This window comes from Sinohyriopsis cumingii, chromosome 18 (assembly GCF_028554795.1).
Source record: "Sinohyriopsis cumingii isolate HCF-2022 chromosome 18, ASM2855479v2, whole genome shotgun sequence".
NCBI lineage: Eukaryota > Metazoa > Mollusca > Bivalvia > Unionida > Unionidae > Sinohyriopsis > Sinohyriopsis cumingii.
The window spans coordinates 70,223,668-70,242,236 of NC_142978.1; the positions used below are offsets into that span (position 1 = coordinate 70,223,668).

The window sequence follows — 18,569 nt, forward strand, 5'->3', positions numbered from 1 at the left end:
ACTTTTCATCAAGGTCTTAAAATCTTTTAGAGTGGGTAGAGCTGTTTCGTCTAAAGCTTTCTGGTGAAAGAATTGCAGTCGTTGCAAGAGTTGACCGTACTTTTGCGATTTTTCTGTTTCGGACAAATCTTGGCGATCCATCAAGGACTGCAATTCGTGTTGTAACTGGGACATCTCGCTCAAATGGGGATTGGGAGGTAAATGCGGGGTGCGTTGTTCTTGCCAACGATGGTATTCCATCCATCGTTTGTAAGGCACTAAAGCTAGTTTTCGTCCTTCCATGGGGTTGTCAGGGGTCGATTCTGAGATCTTGGGACTTCCAAGGGCCTTTTTATCTTGCTCCCACCAGTCCTCCCAACATGGTTCCCAAGACTCCTTTCAGTATGGGGCCTAACAAGAGACGCAAAATGCCTCCACGTTGGACCAACATCTTTTTTTGACGAATGGGAATTTTCTTTTGAACCATTTGGCGAAGAACGTGACGATGTTTGCCTAAGCATTCTTTCTGGTGTTTGGACAAAGGGATCGTGCCTTTCAAAACGTTCAAACAACATTCGCACACGGTATCGATGACCTCTTTGGAGGCTGTTTGAATGAGTTTTTTTCGTAGGGGTGGAGAAGCTTTGGACAGGACAGATAACATGTCCCCATGTTTGGCTAAACGTGGTGGCAGTCCTTTCCTTTTCTTTCCTTGGGGTTTTCTGGAGGGTGACATCTTTGAGTCTTCAGTAGCACCAAAAAAACACTGATACCCTACTCGGTCACAGGCCTTTTTTATACTGGAACGCGTCGTCACTGATTGTCTTGACGTCGTATCAGTTTGAGGACAGGCATGACACGTCGTGCAGGGGTACGCAACGGACTAAATCGAGCCAGTTCTTGCTTGGACAAATCCAGTAAACTTTGTAACATGCCCGATCTTTCATGGACTTTGATTTTGGGAGAAGGTACTTTGTGAGCAGCAGCCACTGCCACTAAATTGGAGGGTCCTGCCACTGGGGAAGTTCTTTTGGGGGTCATCAACGGAGAAGTTCTTGGTGTGATCAACGTCTCCAAGTACTCTTCAGTTCCTGGTGTCATCAACGGAGAAGTGGACAAACGTGAGGATGCCGGAGACGCAGTCACTGACGTGGCAGATCGTGGTTTGCGAGTGTAAGGTTGCGTCCTGGCCGAAGTGCCTCTCTTGCGACTAGTTTTCTTCTGTGGACTTTTCTTTTTCTGGGGACGTTTTCTCTGTTTCTTTTTCTGGGGGCTTCTTTTCTTTTTCCGGGGTGGTGGTATCTGGTCAGAGGAGGGTCCTGCCACTGGAGAAGTTCTCCTTGGGGACCTGGTCTTTTCCTTCTTGGGGCTTCGTTGGACTTTTGTCTTGGGGATAACTTTGGGGGCATTAGGATCCCATCTTAAGAGAGAGCGAATGATGACCCCTCCTAGAGTACCGCTCCCTCCAGGTTTCAAAATGATTTGTTTTTTGGTTTGAGTGTGGATGCGGGGATCGGCCAGTTGGACCAAAGCGACTTTGTTTCGATCGAAAAAGCGTTTAGTTTGATGAGGAATCTGAATGATTCCTTGGAGTAGTTGACGTGCCGTCACCGTGAACCATCGCAAGACTTCTTTGAGACTAGCTTCTAAGACACGAGCTCGTGTTTGTGGATTTTTTTCTCGACTGATGCCATACAAGGCACCAATCAATTTGACGGGAAGATGCGACTGAAGGGACGTCATGTTCACACTGTGTGAGACAGACGAAAAGGGTCTGAGGTTTTTATAGATTTTTTTATGGGGAGTGAAATGAAGTCGAGGACGGAGACGTGTACAGGACAGGCCTTCCGTCTTGGCACCAGTGGTGAAACAAGTGGGTACGAAATCGCAAATCCTCGGGAGTCGTAGGTTTCAAATTGACGAGTAAATAGGCGTGTGGCCTGAGTCAGCCAAGGCGTTCCTAACTGTTTGGCTAAGACTTGCACTTGCGATTTATCTCGAGGGCTTTTAAACAAGACCACGTAATGCGCATTGAGACTGATGGTGCGATGGGTTTTACTTTGTTGAAACAAATTTTGAGTGATGTAAACGACACTGGCATTACGGTGATGCCCTTTGCGCGTAAACCACAGTTTAATTTCTTCTTCGTCTTCTCCTAACATGTCGTCGAAAATGACCAAATGGGTTTGACGGGAGTCAGAGACGATACCGTCGTCTTCTTTAGGAATGCCTTCCACAAACACGATGGAATCGCCTTGACTTTCTCGCAAGAGGCTGTACGCACGCCGATTGCCACACTTTGTAACACCACACGATCCGTTGAGGTGACCGATCGATCAAATGATGTTTATGTTCGATCAAACGTTTGACGAATTCGGTTTTGCCTGAACCGCTAGGTCCAGCAATGAGCATGTTAAAGGGATGGCGAAGATACAAAGCCTCCCAACTGGCACGATCTAAGTGTTCGTCGATGACTTTGACAGTAGAGGAAGAGGGAGCAGAGACAGCAGAGGTAGTCATTGTGTGAGAAATGTCACTTGTGACACGAAAACAAACAAGACAAGAGTTTATATACTTTTTCAGAACACGTTTATTGAATGTTTCAAACATGAATAAGAAAGACAAAAATACATAAAAGCCAAAGGCTTAAGTACAAGAATAAAAGGCACATGATAACCATGAACGTGGAATAAACACAAGTGTCTGTACAACATGTTTTGGGTAAAGTTCTAACCAGTTCTATAGTAGGGGGTAAGGTCACACAAGTGTCCTCCCGAAAGGGTCTTTCAGGCCTGTCCACGACAGTCCCGTCCTGGGTGACGGGTTCTTCTGGCACCGTCACTAACACGGGTTGAAAAGTAGCTTTTCTCCTTGAATAACTCTCGTGCATACTGGGCCACCTCTTGGGTCCAAGCCAAACCAATCTGGTTTCTTCTTCGTCAACGACATGGTAAGTTACTTCAGTGAACAATGAACTATCGATCTTGCCTAGGGTTCCTTTTTATATACAGACCAATACCGACGTGACCGTACGGTAACGTAAAGTGATTGGGAAGTCGCACTCGCTTCTGGTATACAATTTGATAGACTTTTTCCAAGGGTCGACTGACGATGTGGTGAGTGGGTAAACATACATTCTTGTTCGGTTGATAGGTGGTCACTTTAAAGTTTCCATCCTCTCCCGATTGCAAGGCTTCTTTCAATACCCCAAAGTTGACCACTCGACTGGTACGATGATTCAGAGTCAGTCCTTTCACTTTGCACGTCGTGTGCACTTCTCCTTGTTTGTCCCGGTATTCGTAGCCGTAATTTTTGGGGCCGCCACTGACGAAACTTAGAATCTTGTCGTCGGGATGCTCGTCTGTCCAGGCTCCTAAACGGTCTCCTTCGATGTCAGGGTGATGTTGAATCGGGTGATGGATGTAAATGCAACTGTCCGTGTCAAAGTACAGGACGCGTTCTTCTAACAGTTCTAAAGCTTCGTACAATTTTAAGCGAGCATGAGCTGTCACGTACGCCGCAATGATGACATTTCCAAAAGGGTCGTCTTGTACAAAGTCCAGATCTTCTTCGTAATTGACCAAAATCAAATCCTCTCGAACGACGTCCACGTGTTTCATGTATTTGGTTTTGTCGTGAATCATCTGGAAGTAGCGGGAAGGTTCTGTCAAATATTCCGTCTTGGGTAAACACGGTCGTTGTGCCATTTTACCCCACAAGCAATTTAACATCACTTTGGCAAACGATCGCCTGCCTTCGTTTTTTTCGATGTGGTCTAAAGAGATGCCTTCTTGTTCGTAGTATTTCTCTTTGAATTGTATTTGGTCTTCGGGAGTGTGACACCAGGAAGGATATCCGCTGGCTTCTTGTTTCAGTTTCAAAAAGGCATCCACGTAGTCGGCGAAAATGCCTTTCTGAGTAGGGTCACCCTTGTGGTACTGTTGTGTCTTGGGAAAGTGGCAAATTTCGTACACTTCTAACAGTTGGTATCCCATGTCCAGAGCTTTGAACAATTCCACGCTGACCCAGGTTCCCGTCAAGGCACGTTCTTCCTGGCTGTGATGGCAAGGTTGGTCCTGGTTGCACGTTTCGGCACATGTACGGCACAAGGGAAACATCAGTTTGCCTTGACAATGGTGAGGTAAGACGGGATGGTATAGGTTCGTGGGAGGCAAAACTTTACACTTGATCAAGCCTTCGTATTGTCGAATGTTTTTCAGGTCGATGTGTTCCGTCAGCAATCGCGGGTGCCCTACAGGAAAGCGACAATATTTGCACACGTAGGGATACAGCGAACACACATCCAAGTACTTGATTTCTTCTCCTTTCTCTTCGTCGGCTTGGTACAGCAAACAGGTGGCATTGGTCCTTCCTCCGTACAAACTATCCCTCGGGTTCAACGGGTCCATGAACTGGTAACTTTCCACGAGGCGTTTAAACTCGGGATCGGTTTTCATACGGTGATCGTACTCGTGTTCCCACATTTCCACCACTTGGTATCCTTGCTGTTCTAACTTTAGGCGCCGCTGACAAGTGTCCTGGTACAAGTCTTCCATGGTTCGTTGTAAAAACTGATTTTTAGTGCTACGGTCAGGGTAACAGACGGGACATCCGTGAAATAAGCAGCCGTTAAACTCGTACACGATCTTGGGGTTTTCTAAGTCCCAGCCATCGACCGAATACGTTCCGATGGTCTTTTCACCCCCTCCGTTGCGGGCATGCTGAATCCGTTTGTCTTCCTTGTCGCACAAGTAATGTAACCAGCGTAGGGCTTTGACCGAGTATTGACGCTTGACATAGTGGGTCGTTTGAGGGCTGATGACAGCTACGGTGTTTTCAGGCATGAATCGTTGTCGATACACTAAGGAACACGCTTTGGCAATGGTGCAAGCTTCTTTCAAAGGATCGACCCCTCCATGTTCCATGAACAGTTCTCGAAATTTTCCACAGCAACGTCGTAAAATGTCCACGTCGGAACGACAATACTTTAGCATTTCTTCCTGAAAGTCGAAAGGGTCCGAGGCGTGAGCCTGGTACCAAGCGTAGAAAGCTTCTCGTTGTTCGGTACGCATGTTGTCGGGGTCGTAATAGTGAGCCTCAGGCAAATGGGGTAGAACGGCGTGTTGATTGGCTTCCGTATTGAAAAAGTATGGAAAGTATCCTTTAGCCATTTCTGTCATTCCAAACGTTTTAGGCATTCGGCTCAAAGGCATGGCCAAGTAGCTCATCGAATCTTTAAACTGTTCTTGTCCCACTTGCATGAAAATGATTTTGGCTCCGTTCAAAGTCACTTTAGGACGCTCGGTGCCTTGTTCCGTATAGTATCTCAAAAGAAACTGTCCATCGTATCCGGAGAAATTGTGAGCCATCACCGTGGCATGACGATGACAATCTCCGTAACGTTCGATGTCCTCTTGGCTCCACGTCTTGTCGATGGAGTCTAAGACCCATTGGGCAAAATCGGCTAACGTGTTCGGTCCCCGAAAGATTTTTTCACGTCCTCCAGGAATCTTGCTGCAGTGAGGGCAATGACTGAAGATAGGTTCTTGAATGCACTTCTCGCACGCTCGATGAGCCACGCAGAAATTAGGAATGTGAATGCCGGTCTCTTGCATGCATTCGAAATCGAAAAAGATGAAATTGCCTTTCTTCTTGTGACCGTCCTCTTTCTCTGGTGGGGGTTGGTATTTTTGCACGTAGCATTCGTGTTCCAAGTCCACGATGTGGTGACAAATGTGACATTTTTTCTTTCCTCGACATACGTGTGCCTTGGTACTATTGGTACGTATGCCTTGTCCACAGGTAGGGCACATTCTCAGCAGTTGACAAGCACATTTCTTCTGTGAACCTTGTGTTTTCAAATGTTGTTGGTAACAGGTAGGACTGACAAACGTGCGCAGACAAGTGGAACAAGGCACTGGTTCTTCGCTCAGACAGGGTGGAGAGGCTAAAAATCCTGGGCATTTCCATCCACAATGTTTGTGTTGTTCTCGATTATTATAACCATAGTCACATTTCTCACAATAATAAACATATCCCAGGAATCCGGTGATACTGGTAATGGTATCGAAATGTTCATCGTGATGATAGACATGAATGTATTTTCCGTCCTTAAAATCTTGGCCTCGAAACAACAGAGGCCCGCGCATTTCTTGAGGGTGCACTTTCAAGGTGTAGCGTGGAGCTAGGGCATCTTGCAATTTTTGCATCTCAGGAATGCCACAGGGTGTGTCATTGGACAGGCCAGCTTGTTGCAACAGGAGTTCTGCTTCGTTTTGTTGTTTGGTTCGGTTCGATTTTCGAATGTTCTCCCAGGTTCTTTTCCATTCTACCGTGTCGTTCTTGTTGGCATAGGTTCGTCCCACCAGGATGGCACGGGCTAAACACATCTGGTCATGAGGGTTGTTAATTCGGACGAGACTTGTTTTGGTGTTGCGAAGGTCGTCCACCAATAAGACCTTTTTGCGTCCTGTCCCTTGAGGAAGAGAGACGTGAGCCATTTTCAGTGTGGCTTTACCATCGGTGATGTCAAACTGGTCATTAGATTGTTGTACGTGTTGAATCTTGTCCATGATTTTGGAAGGGGTTAGTTCTGCGGGTCTGCTAAACTCGATCCAAACAGGGGATTTCAAACCGTCGTGATCTATGGATAGTGTCAAGCGATCGTCTTCTTTGGGTTGACATTGTCTCTTGAGTGAGGTGAGCAAAGAATCCCACATCTCGGTGATAAACCCTTCTGCTTTCTCCAATGGTACGTCGGCCTTGAAATCTTTAAACTTCACCGTGTAGGTGTAAGCCGTGGTTCTAAATTTTCTAGAGGAGCGCTTTTCCGTCTCTCGAATGGAATAGTATTTTTCAGGGTTGACTAAGGGTGACGAACTTGGTTTAGAGGTTTCAAATTCTGGTTCACTCATGTCCTCTTCAAAATCACTGGCATGAATTTGTGCCAAGATTTCAGCTCTTGTACGAGGCGATAGATCACGTTTCTGCCTCTTACTTTCTTCTTCTTCTTTCTTCTCGAATGAATGGGATCGTTTCATCTTGAATGCAAAACGTCAAATGACTCAAGTGTAAACAGCATAAACTAATTTATAGTCATGGCAGACCAGCGTATATAAAAGGGTGCGTGTCTTGTCCTTTCACTATTCATTTCACTCTCAAGCCGAGCACAACGATGGAAGAGACTACCCAGATGGAACGTTTCATCAGAGCTTTGCGAGGGGTCATTAGAAAATTTTCTTCAGACCAGCCGACGGACTACTCTCCTTCCTTTCGAGATAAAAGTGAAGATACTTGCTATATCTGTCAGAAGAAAGGGCATTGGTCTTCAGAGTGTCCAGACCGTCAAAAAAGAAAGAAAACAGGGGCTAAAAAAGACAAAAGTCAAGATACCTGTTATTATTGTAAAGAAAAAGGACATTGGTCTCCAGATTGCCCAAAAAAGAAACAAGAGGAATCAGAAGAAGAGAGGGATTCTTCAGAGGAAGAGAGGGATTCTTCTGAGGAAAAAAGAAGACAGGTGAAGAAAAAGAAACAGGAGAAAAAAAGAAGAAGGGAAGAAAGCGAGGAGGAAGAAGAGGAAAAGAGTGTGACAGTGAAAAAATTCAAAAAACAGAGAGACTAAACAAGGAAACAGAAGAAGTCAATGAACTTTTAATTAAAGTGTTGTGAATTGTGAATTGGATTGTAACTATGGATAAAAGAATACATTAATGATACAAGGTAAGTGTCTTTGAGTTGTGATTTTAAAATAAGAAGCTACACTCACGCACTCATACACAGACACGTACTATAAGGGTAAAATGGGTGGGGGTTTTTTTTTGAGTTATTGGCAAATTGAAATTGTATTTCTTTTCGAGAAATGTGGGTGGCCCTGAAAAGGGCCTTTTTTCTTTATGGTGTAGGAGTGAGTTTAACCAATCAACTTTAACTGCCTTAAGCCTTTGCCACGGCCAAGGCCTACTTCTGATGATTGGGTTAAAATCACTAAGGGTGGTACGATAGGCTTAGTCACAGGGTTGGCGTGTTTAGCTCGGGAAGGTCGTATTCTCTTCGGTCGTGATAAAGAAGTCTGATACATTTGTTTCAGACTTCTTAACTCCGCTAAAATGTCCAACAGTACCGTGACCGTTTGATTTTCACCCTCTTGTTTCTTTGCTGCTACTTCTTCTTGCTGTTGTTGCTGTTGTTTTTTTCTTACCTCTTCTTGTTGCTGTTGCTGTTGCTGTAGGAGAAAAGCTTGTTCCGCTTCCTTTTGTCGTTGCATAAATTTCTCCAATTCTTCTTTCTGTCTCTGTCTAAAATTCTCCACTTGCGGTAATGAAGAATGAGACGAAGGTTCCGGAACAAATTCTTGCGAGGTAAGAAAATCCACAAAATCCCAATGTACCTCTTCTGAAAGTAAGTCCGGGTTCCCTTGGGCGGTCTCCCCTGTTGGTGCACCCCAATGGATCGTTTTCTGAATTTCCGTCATGTTGAATCACTGTCGCATAGACTGACTGCACACAAGCGCTAGCGAATCTATATAGACCAACTGACGTCACAGACTAATCTCTTCGGATTGGATGCGGGCTGACTGAATTTTGTAACGCATGTTTGGATTGGTGAATGAACTCAATCCGTTTCAATCCTACCTCTACCTATAAATAAGCGCAGTTCAGTGCATTGATTCACTTGTTCTCGTCGCTTCAAGATGTGGACCGATGTGCAATCTTCTACGCTTGTGTCTTCCATGATGTTTAGGACGGACATGCTCATGTATGTCAGGTCCAAGTGGACTGTTGTTGATAGGACAGATACTAGTCAATGGATGAGGAGAGTTTACATAGAAAGACAAGGATGTCTCAAGAGGGTACTTGTGTATGGACCGGCAGTTAGAAGGAGTTTAAGAAGAAGAAGAAGAAGATGTGACAGATGCCATCTATGTTAATATTAATATTAACATAAACCCAAAGGCCCTTTTCAGGGCCAGCCATATTTCTCGAAAAGAGATAGCCTTTCAATTGCCTACCCTTTTTTAAATTTAAATTTAAATTTAAAAACAATTTTAAAAAAAAAATCCCATATTCAATTCCCCTTGTCCCTAGACAAACCCAAACTCTATTCCCATGTTAATTTCCCTTGTCCCTAGACAGACCCAAACTCTGTGTTAAATTCCCATTGTCCCTAGAGTGACCCACGATTTTTCTCCATGTTAAAGTTCCATTGTCCCTAGGGTGACCCCATTTACTACTGATAAGTCCCCTAGTCCCTACGGTATCCTCATTTACTACTATCGTCTACTTTGAGGCCTAAAAGTAAAAATGGCTTAATGCAATACGTATGCCTCATTAGATTTTGAATGCTAAATATAAATAAATAAATTTAATTCCACGAATTCCTACAAACCGACTATGGTGTTTAAGTGATTACTCCCCGTATCAGCAACTCTCGTCGCTTTGTAAAATAGTAATGTTTACATCACTCGAATAAGCTTTTGTTTTTATCCCTGTTGGCGCACATTTATGGCGGTCGTAAGTAACAGGACCCAATCAAATAATGTTTTACACGAATTTTTACTAATCTTAAAGACCCCTTGAGCAAGTGTTAGTCATAAATACAGATATTTAATATATGTTACTATGGCATGTACGGTTCACCACAGAGGATGCGACTTAAAATGCACGCGATCTTTGCAAAACATGTTGAATCATGACACTAGAAGTTGCTCCTCGTTTTCAATATGTAAACAAGGGTAGAATAACGATAACGTTATTTATTATACAGTAATTTTGAACGAATTAGGAAACTTGAGTTTCTTTAAATAAACTCAACAGACACCAGACGTAAGCTTGAAGTTTCTTTAAATAAACTCAACAGACATCAGAGTTAAGCTTGAGATTGAAATGTGCCAAACTATAGTCCTACAACGTAAGACACATCACCCGATATTTTTGTTGGGGGGTGGGTCTTACTGCCTAAATAACGGCGCTGCGTAGCGCGTTTTGATGTCGACTAACAGTATAATGAAAGTCACATTTTCAGAAATATCACACAACTGGCAACCGATAACGACGCTTTCGTTCAAAGTAAAGTTATAATGATTTTGTCAGACTTTCTTACCCTGGTGTCTTTTCTCTAATAAATTGAAATTCTCACAAAAGAAATGGACCTGTTTTCAAGTTTCGTTAGCCTACATTTCAGTTTTTGGCATGAAAGCCGGGAATGGCAAAATTAGGTTAAGTTGACATATAATTCTTTAACGAAATGAACAAAAATATATTATGCCTATTGGAACTGTAAAGCAAAGTTTTGTTTCATTCAAGAAACATATCCACCACATGAACCTACTTAAACATACTTCGTCATACCTCGACTACTGTCGCAGTGCAGCAAATTCAAATGTATGTCAACAGAACATAAAAATGCGTCCATTTGTTAGTGTCATATTTTCATTCCACCAGGATAAAGACAGCACAGTAAGTATATTAACTGCACATAAATTAGTGGAAGAGTATTGATATATGCTGCCAAATGTGTGAGATATTCCTGAAACTTTGACTACTTGTTCCGATGTCAACTGCACTTTGTCACTATGCTCTATGAGGTAAAGGGTTAACTAATTTTCACATTCCTGGCTTCCATTGCATTCCAACCAACTGAAATGTAGGTCAGTGGAACTTGAAAACATGTCCATTTGCTTGTGTGAGAATTTGAATTTATTACCAAATAAACAGAGTAAATTTTTTAAAGTCTAAATCGACATGACTTTAATCTGGAAAAAGCTTCAGTATGTACTGCCAAGTGTGTGAGTTATTCTTGAAAATTTGGTCTCTCGTTCTGATGTCAGTCAACATCAGAAAACGCTATACAACACCATTATTTAGGCAGTATGATACAGCTCCAAAACAAAAATATCATGTGATATCTCTTTCATTGTAGGACTGCGTTAAGACTTCTAATACATGGACTGTGTGATGAAAAGACAGTGTGATTAAAATCAAGATCAGCTTATCAATAAACAGATAGACAGGCAAATTCGCCATGTTATGTTCTTTTCAGGAGTGCCCACAGAATTATTTTTGGGATTGATGGCGGCAAACATGTAGTGGTCAGCTATTAAGTTTTACAGATGTAGGCCAAAACATGTTTTGAGGTGAAATCTGGCACTTGCCCCCCTCTCCTTGTCCCTATGTGCAAGCACCCATGGTTCTTTTGACCAGTGTTTTATCAATCAGGTTGCAGCATTCATCCTGCAGAAAGGGTAAGACATCATTCAGAACATGTGGTTGCTAATAATAACTCTCAAAAAGACAAAGGCAGTGCTTTGTTTGATAGCTTACAAAACAAGGTGGAGAGATATTTCCAAAGGTCAACAAAACATGAATCAGTGTCTGTCAGATCTTTGCTAGTTAGAGCTCTTGATTTTGATCGGATATTGTACTGTTGGTAACTTGAGAAGCTGAAGTTTAGTAACTAAATTCTAATAAGGTGCTATAACATTTTTTATATGTAAACTATCAACCTTTTTCTTATAAACATTTATGATGGTTTCTATTACTTCCTCTGCAGTTCTGATTCTAACTGACCTATTTTCCTCTTTCAGCCTTCCAGTTATTTATGGAAACAGTATATTCACTCCACTATTATAATAAAACTCAGGCAGAGGGACCTCATTTTATTCCTTTGTTCTACATTCATGGCTTCAAGTCTCATTTCTTGATTGGCCACATACCTAAGGATGTTTACTTTCTGTTTTCAATTACAGTGGAACCCTGCTATAATATGCTTCATTATGAAACAAATTTGAATATACATGTAGCACATTTGCAGCATGTGTCCCAAACCTTTACAATCATTTCACCATTTGTTGGAGTCATTTTAAAACTTTAATGCCAAAATAAATGAGTTTGATTTGATTTAAAAATTTTTCGACATGTATTGTTTTCGTGAAGAGAATACAAATCTGATGACTGTTTCTTTCTTGCCTTCGAAAAACACTGGTTCATTAAAAAGGCAGTAAATGTTAATTATTATTGAACCCTCAAAAAGTAAGCCATTAAGTCTTCTTTGTGTTTATTTTCATTGCATCTTGTATGCCACATCTGTGCATCCAGTGCATAGGCTGCATTGTGATTTGTAATGTCACGGTGATGTAAATGTAACTGAATAAAAGCAGGATGCAACCTGTGGGCCGTAGGTGCACATTCCTGCCATATACAACCATTGCTCAATCCAGGTTGACCAATAGTGAACAGATGTTTTCTCAGTCATATGCACAACCAGGTGGCAAAATATACAGTGGTCCAAAAAATGTTTCTGATCAAAATTTGTAAATTAATGATGTAAATGCCATTTTAAAGGAAAAAAAATAACCAGTTCCTATGTCTCAAATAATGGCATTGTTGAAATAAGTTTCTCAGCCAAATTCTCAAGAGCAGTTTTGGTCATTGCCAAACAAATGCACCCACATTATCTCGTTTGTTTTTAAGTTTTCAGGTATATGACTATACTCATTTGCTTAAAATCTTACTCAGTCTATTTCATTTTCTTACTAAAAATGTGGACATCAGCCTCAAATGACTCATTTATACACAGGCCACATGTTAGTATAGTAGTAAATTAATGTGTTGTTGTTGAATGCTGACTGAAACAGAACCATTTAGTTGAATTGGTTGCTGTTCTAATCATAGTATTAGTGCCTTTGCACGGTTGTAGTGTCAAATCGAATGATTTACTCCCAAATTAGATAGAGCCAGTTTTTACATCTTAAAATAAATATACATAAAACTTTCAGACAAAAAGAGTGATGCATCAAATACATTTTCAGTATAGATATACATTATTTTGGCTATTTTGAGTTTTACAAATTCATATCTACTAATCCTCAAGCACATCGATCTTTAGATTTTAGACTTCATTTTCGTGCAAAATATAAATATCCACATAAGTATGTCTAGTAATGTGACCGTACATGTATAAATTTGTACATGTTTCTTCAATACGCTATTAAAATGAATAAACTTGTTAAGACACTTTTGAACTAAACTAGAGAAATTGTTCTTAAGTCAGATACATGTATCATTAAATACACATTGATTATTCATTTTAATTTCAGATGGCTTCAAGAGGACCGCAAAACCAGCTGCAGTTTAACCTAGATGTGCCTCTTTCTTCCAACAATCTTGCCACCAGGTGAGTGGGGCTTTGTCAGAAGTTTCAAATTGTGTCCATAAATAATTTTAGTACTCACAGATTTGATCGTTCTATTTTGTGTTGTATTTTGAGGAAATTGGTTGCAGGTTTCCCACAATTGTTTGACTCATTTTCCAATCTTGACCCCTGTGCACACATTTTGCATGATTTGTAACTTATATTTAATGAAAACAATAATGTGTGTGCCCTCCAGAATTGGGGGAACAATGTCCCTTGAACAAGGGATCCTAGGTGCAGCACTGTTATTATTATGCATTATCATTATTATAATACCAAACTAGTTCATTCCACTAGCCATTGAATAGGTCATATAGAGGGGTATTTGTTAAGTTCTGTTTTGTTATTATAACATTTTTGTTTCTTTTAACCTGTCAATGACTTTAATACTGATTGATAGACTAAAAACGTTCTCTAAAATGATCTGCAGCTGTACATGCAGTACACCAGCCATGTGCAGATCTATGCATGTGACGTGATGTAGGTAAATTATATAAAAACGCTCGAGGAGTACATTTCTGTTACTGAGCAAAGATGATGTTGTAAAATCTGCTTACTCTTAGGTTACTTTCCAACTGATATCAAGGCTGGCTTGGATAAAGTTTACCGATGTAATTCTCTGTAATATCCTACAGTTTTGAGGTGGTTTCATCATTTTAAAGATGTTGTGAATCCATGGAAGATGACCTACATTCCGGAAGACTGTTGTCTGTAATTGGTAAGCAGGAAGTGTTGGTTGTGAAGGGGTCAGTTCATGGAGCTGATAGATACAGTTGAAGATATTTCTGTTACCATGGGCATTATTTCATCAGCTAATTTTAATATATTGAAGGATTATTTGAAGCATGGAAAGGTTAGTGAATGATGGGTCTTGCATTTGTTGATGATTGATCAAAAACAGTCTCTGGTTGAAATCACCAGACTCACCAAATATAAAAAGAATGAACAGATACATTTTAATGAGATTATCACATGTGATGTGATATAGATTACTTTCAGACACAAACTCAAGTGCAAAATGAGTTTGGATAAGAGAAAACAAACATCGATTGCAAATTACTTTAATAGTGTAGTCAGACTGTCTAGAGAGTTATTATACACATTTATTTTATGCAAAAGGCTTAGTTTTCCAGGTATCTGTTAGTGTCAATAGACGTGTGTTCAAAGTGTTGCCAAAATTTTGTAATCCACTGTCATGATAGACTAAGTGAACGAGCACAGCACTTTGCCACATCCTACATACAGTTGTGATCTAGCTCCAGGTAGTTTTTATTTGTGTTTGCTGAATCTGGTTATTAAAGATTTGCTGTATGGCTGACGATTGGGAAGATGCCAAGTGGTTGAAAGTGGCTTTTCATTGCAAGGCATGAATGCCAAACCAAAAGTTGAATATGATATGGCATTTAATAATTAGATAATTGGACAGAGAAAGCATGAAGAGGTGCATGCGGAGCACTTTGAGGGAATCCACTGCTGTACTGTTCACTAATAAAAAGGATGCACTAATGTTATATCACTAATAAAATAGTTCACTAATAAAGAATTTTCAGAGTCAGAATGTTTTAAAAAATCTACCTACTTTCTGAGTTACTTCTGTCATTTTGAATTTCTGTTCTCGATGACCTCATTAGGGTTGTGTGCATCTGTCAGTGGACAGCTTTGTTCCAGTTTTCTCCAGTACTTGCAGACTGGTAACTCCTTTCACAGTTTAATTCATATTTGGAATATTAATTGCTAATTGCTTCCTAATTTGGTTTCAGAAATGAATTACACTTGTAAACTATTCTGACATCTGAAATGATCATGCTTTGCATTCTATATATGCAGTAAAATTCGACTTCAAAGAAACAATGCTGCTGTGGGTTCGAGTCTCGGATTTAGCCAATGTGGGTATGTGAGAAAGCTTGCCAGTAGCTTCTTGTGGGTCGGTGGTTCTTTCCTGGGTTATCCCGGGTTCTTCCTCCACCATTAATACTGGCCGCCATGTATAGCCTATTGTGTGCTGAAATGTGGCGTTAAACCCTACAACAACAACAATAACAACATTGCTGCTGTTCACAAACTTGTCAAAACTTGATACATATGGCTTAAACCAGAGGTCTCACTAGGATTTTAAAACAAGGAGTTCAGGACTCTCATTTCGATAAAAATAGGAGTCCCACCATCAAACGTTGCAGTCCCTTCTTTCCTACAGAATCAACACTGAGGTGAGTACATCTATTTTTAGATGTAGAGGTTTTTGTAATGTAATCACTCACTATAATATAGCTTCATTACAACAGTCTATTGAAAGGATTGCAAATTTATGGTTTATTTATTTGTATACATACTTGTAAAATTTTAGGGAAATAAATAGTATCTGATTTTCTGGGTTTTTTCTCTTAGTATTTTCGCAAAAATAGGTGCCAAGTCAGAAAACAGCTTAGACCTTAAAGCGCATCTCGTGAATTCCACAACATAGCATTGCCCCATATGTTTCAGACCTACATAATTTGCATTTTAAAATTAAATCTTTAATAAAATAATTGCTAGGCTTTGGTTTCAATGATTTGTATATTTTTTTCTGAATATATTTGCCCGATGATTTAAGAAAACAGGCGTTCTAATAAACTGGTACATCCCAGATTTAGCAAAGTCTGCCATTATTTCCCAATAGGCCTACTGGTTCACTTACAGTTTCAAACTAATTTTATGACCAAATAGTGTATAAGAGGCAGTAAATATATATCCAGATCACCGATTCTGATCCTAAAATACAAGTTTGTTTTATCATCAAAGGATAGCATGCAGGAAATTGATAGTTGCTACCTTACTCGGAAAATGGTTAATGGTCAATCAGCTATCAAAACTTGACCAACAAAAACAAAAAAGAAAAAGGTGGAGAACAACTTGTTGGTCTACTATCAAAACATAATGCTTGTGAATGGGCAAGAGTTTGTTTGTCAATGTAATTGATATCAAAACTAGGACTAGCTACTGATGCTTTGATGAATACATTTCGCTACAACACTAGAACTAACTGGGCTAAGGCGAGGGGTATTTAAAAAAATTATGGTATAGTCAATGTACCTCTTAAATAATCACTGGGCGAAGTCATTTTTGCTTTCCTAACAGAAGAAGGCAAAGTTTACATTTTTAGGCAACTTGTCACCCAATTCCGAATGGCATTTTGTCTAAGTCTCAACATGTCTTGATTCTGAGGTCACGTGCACTGCTTATTCCACTACATTCGGAAATGAACACAATAACGAAAGCTAAAGTTGTTTATTTGATGTACTTTTATAAATGACCACATGTACATCTCTGGGTCTTTCTGCCTCTGAATTCAATTACTGTAAGTATCTACATTTTCCCACACGGTCTCCAGTCAAAGCCTTTGAACTTGCTACCCAGCTATTGCATCATGTTCTTTTTTATGTACTCTTATAAGATGGCAACATGTACATCAAGGGGTCTTTCACTAACTGAATTCTATCATTGTAAATATCAGCACAGCTAATTGATCAACACCTTTTCCCACAAAACAGGTGGCTGAAGCAGGACTGGCAAGTCTTTGAATTTTGCCACACACCTATTACATGCGTATGGAGGACTCCCATCTCAGTGATTTTCTGCATTCCAGGTCAAAAATTGGCATCCATATACGCATAATTAAGCGTTTTCTAGATCTCTGTTAAACATTCTCATTCAAGGCAATAATATGTAATAACTTTTGTTCTTGTACATGCATCTAGCATCTCTTTGATTTACCTATAATGGTTTGTTCCTCATCCTGATCCTACCTTTGCAAATTAGCACAATGTGCTCACCCAGTGCAGCCTTCAAAAACATCTCACTAGCTATTGTCAGCTAACTGAGTAATACAGTGTGACCCTGCTATAACACACTCTGTTATAACATGAATTTGGATATAACACGATTGTGGCTTGGCTCCAGATATTTTATATGCATGTATGTTTCTTGTACATGAAAAAGATATACTTTCTTAAAAGTATGGAGAAAAAATAGAAAAGTTTATTATCATTTTGGGGGAGAGATCGTGCATGAATAATACAAAATGATTGTGGCATGGCTCCTGAAATTTTCTCATACACAAAAAAGTTTTTCTTTTTAAAAGTACAAAAAATAATGTGTAAAAAGTTTATTATGGGATCACATAGGGCTTCGCCAATGTCAGAAACTGTGATTTTATTTTTCTTATTGGCGGCAGTATATACCATCTGGCGATTTTTTTTTATTGGCGACACTGTTGGTCGTTTAAACTTGCATATACAACTAATGGTTTGGAGTGGAGAAATTCAGAGGCCCCATGAAAGGAAGCCACGACCTTGATATAAAATGCACTGAAATTGATCTATTATTGCATAAACAATTTCTTTGTCCAAATTGACAAACCGTCTTAACATTGCATTGTTGTATCATAAGCTGCTTATGATGACATCGAGCATGAGTTCTGTATGTTGTGAGATATCTGCTTTTTTATTGTTGACATTTCTGGTAGGCAGAGATCAACCAGACAAGGCTTTATCTTGTAATCTATCCTTCGTTAGTAATTAATATATTTGCATAGAGTGACATTTTTATGTTAATGGTAGGTAAAATTCTTCTTTTCACTCAGAATTAAATCCTTCAGAACACTCACATTTTCTGCACTAATCCTTGTCATCAGTCCAGAACACCTGTGTCTCTATTGTCTGTTGACCCTTAGTTAATTTCTAACTGCCTGCGTGGAAGGCAGCATCACTCTGCTACCACAGATGTAAAAAAAAAAAAAAAAAAAAAAAAAAAAATCTTGTTGGTCTATTCAACAGGCAGGGAGGAACAGTAACTACAATCAACAAAACAATGGCCAATTCCTTTTTTAAAAATGCACCTAGATAAAATAGTTTGCTGAAATTTCAAAGAAAACATTACCTTTGAAGCACTATAATTATGAAAATGTACTAAGCAAATGGAAAAAAAACCAGTCTCAATCATGCAATACAAGTATTTGATATTGCTGCCAAAATAAGAAACTGGCATTTGTTTGGCTCACCAAATCTCTCCTTTAGCAGTGACTTCAATAACGCATGCACCTTTCGTCAAAGAAAGAAGACTACAGTCTTCAATAAAAACAAAGCACTTTTCTTCAATGGAAGCCATTACCAAACTTAAATAAAAGCAATGAATCTGATGAATTTTTTCATTTTCCAAAGTGACTGGAAACATTTACTGTGCTGTGAAAGTTTTCTTTTTGCAGGGAAAAAGTTTATGTTTACGAACGGTACCAATGGCGGCTTAAAATGCAAACAATTTTACCGACTTGGGACGTACTAAAAAGTAAATGTGCTTCATCATTCATTATGTGATTGTTCTATGTTTATCTACTGAATTCAGACTTTACGACCTGCGACAAAATT

General features: G+C 39.9%; 1 protein-coding gene across 1 annotated transcript in view; it reads left to right on the plus strand.

Moving 5' to 3' along the window:
- The first annotated feature begins 9,437 nt into the window (after positions 1 to 9,437).
- The window catches only part of LOC149776924 (protein moonraker-like), a 66,095-nt gene continuing 56,963 nt past the window's right edge, over positions 9,438 to 18,569 (plus strand). Inside the window, exons 1-2 of the mRNA XM_089941644.1 lie at positions 9,438 to 9,491; positions 13,076 to 13,152. Of these exons, the coding sequence (XP_089797770.1) occupies positions 9,483 to 9,491; positions 13,076 to 13,152 (86 nt within the window). The 5' untranslated portion in view covers positions 9,438 to 9,482. The remainder of the gene's footprint in view (positions 9,492 to 13,075; positions 13,153 to 18,569) is intronic.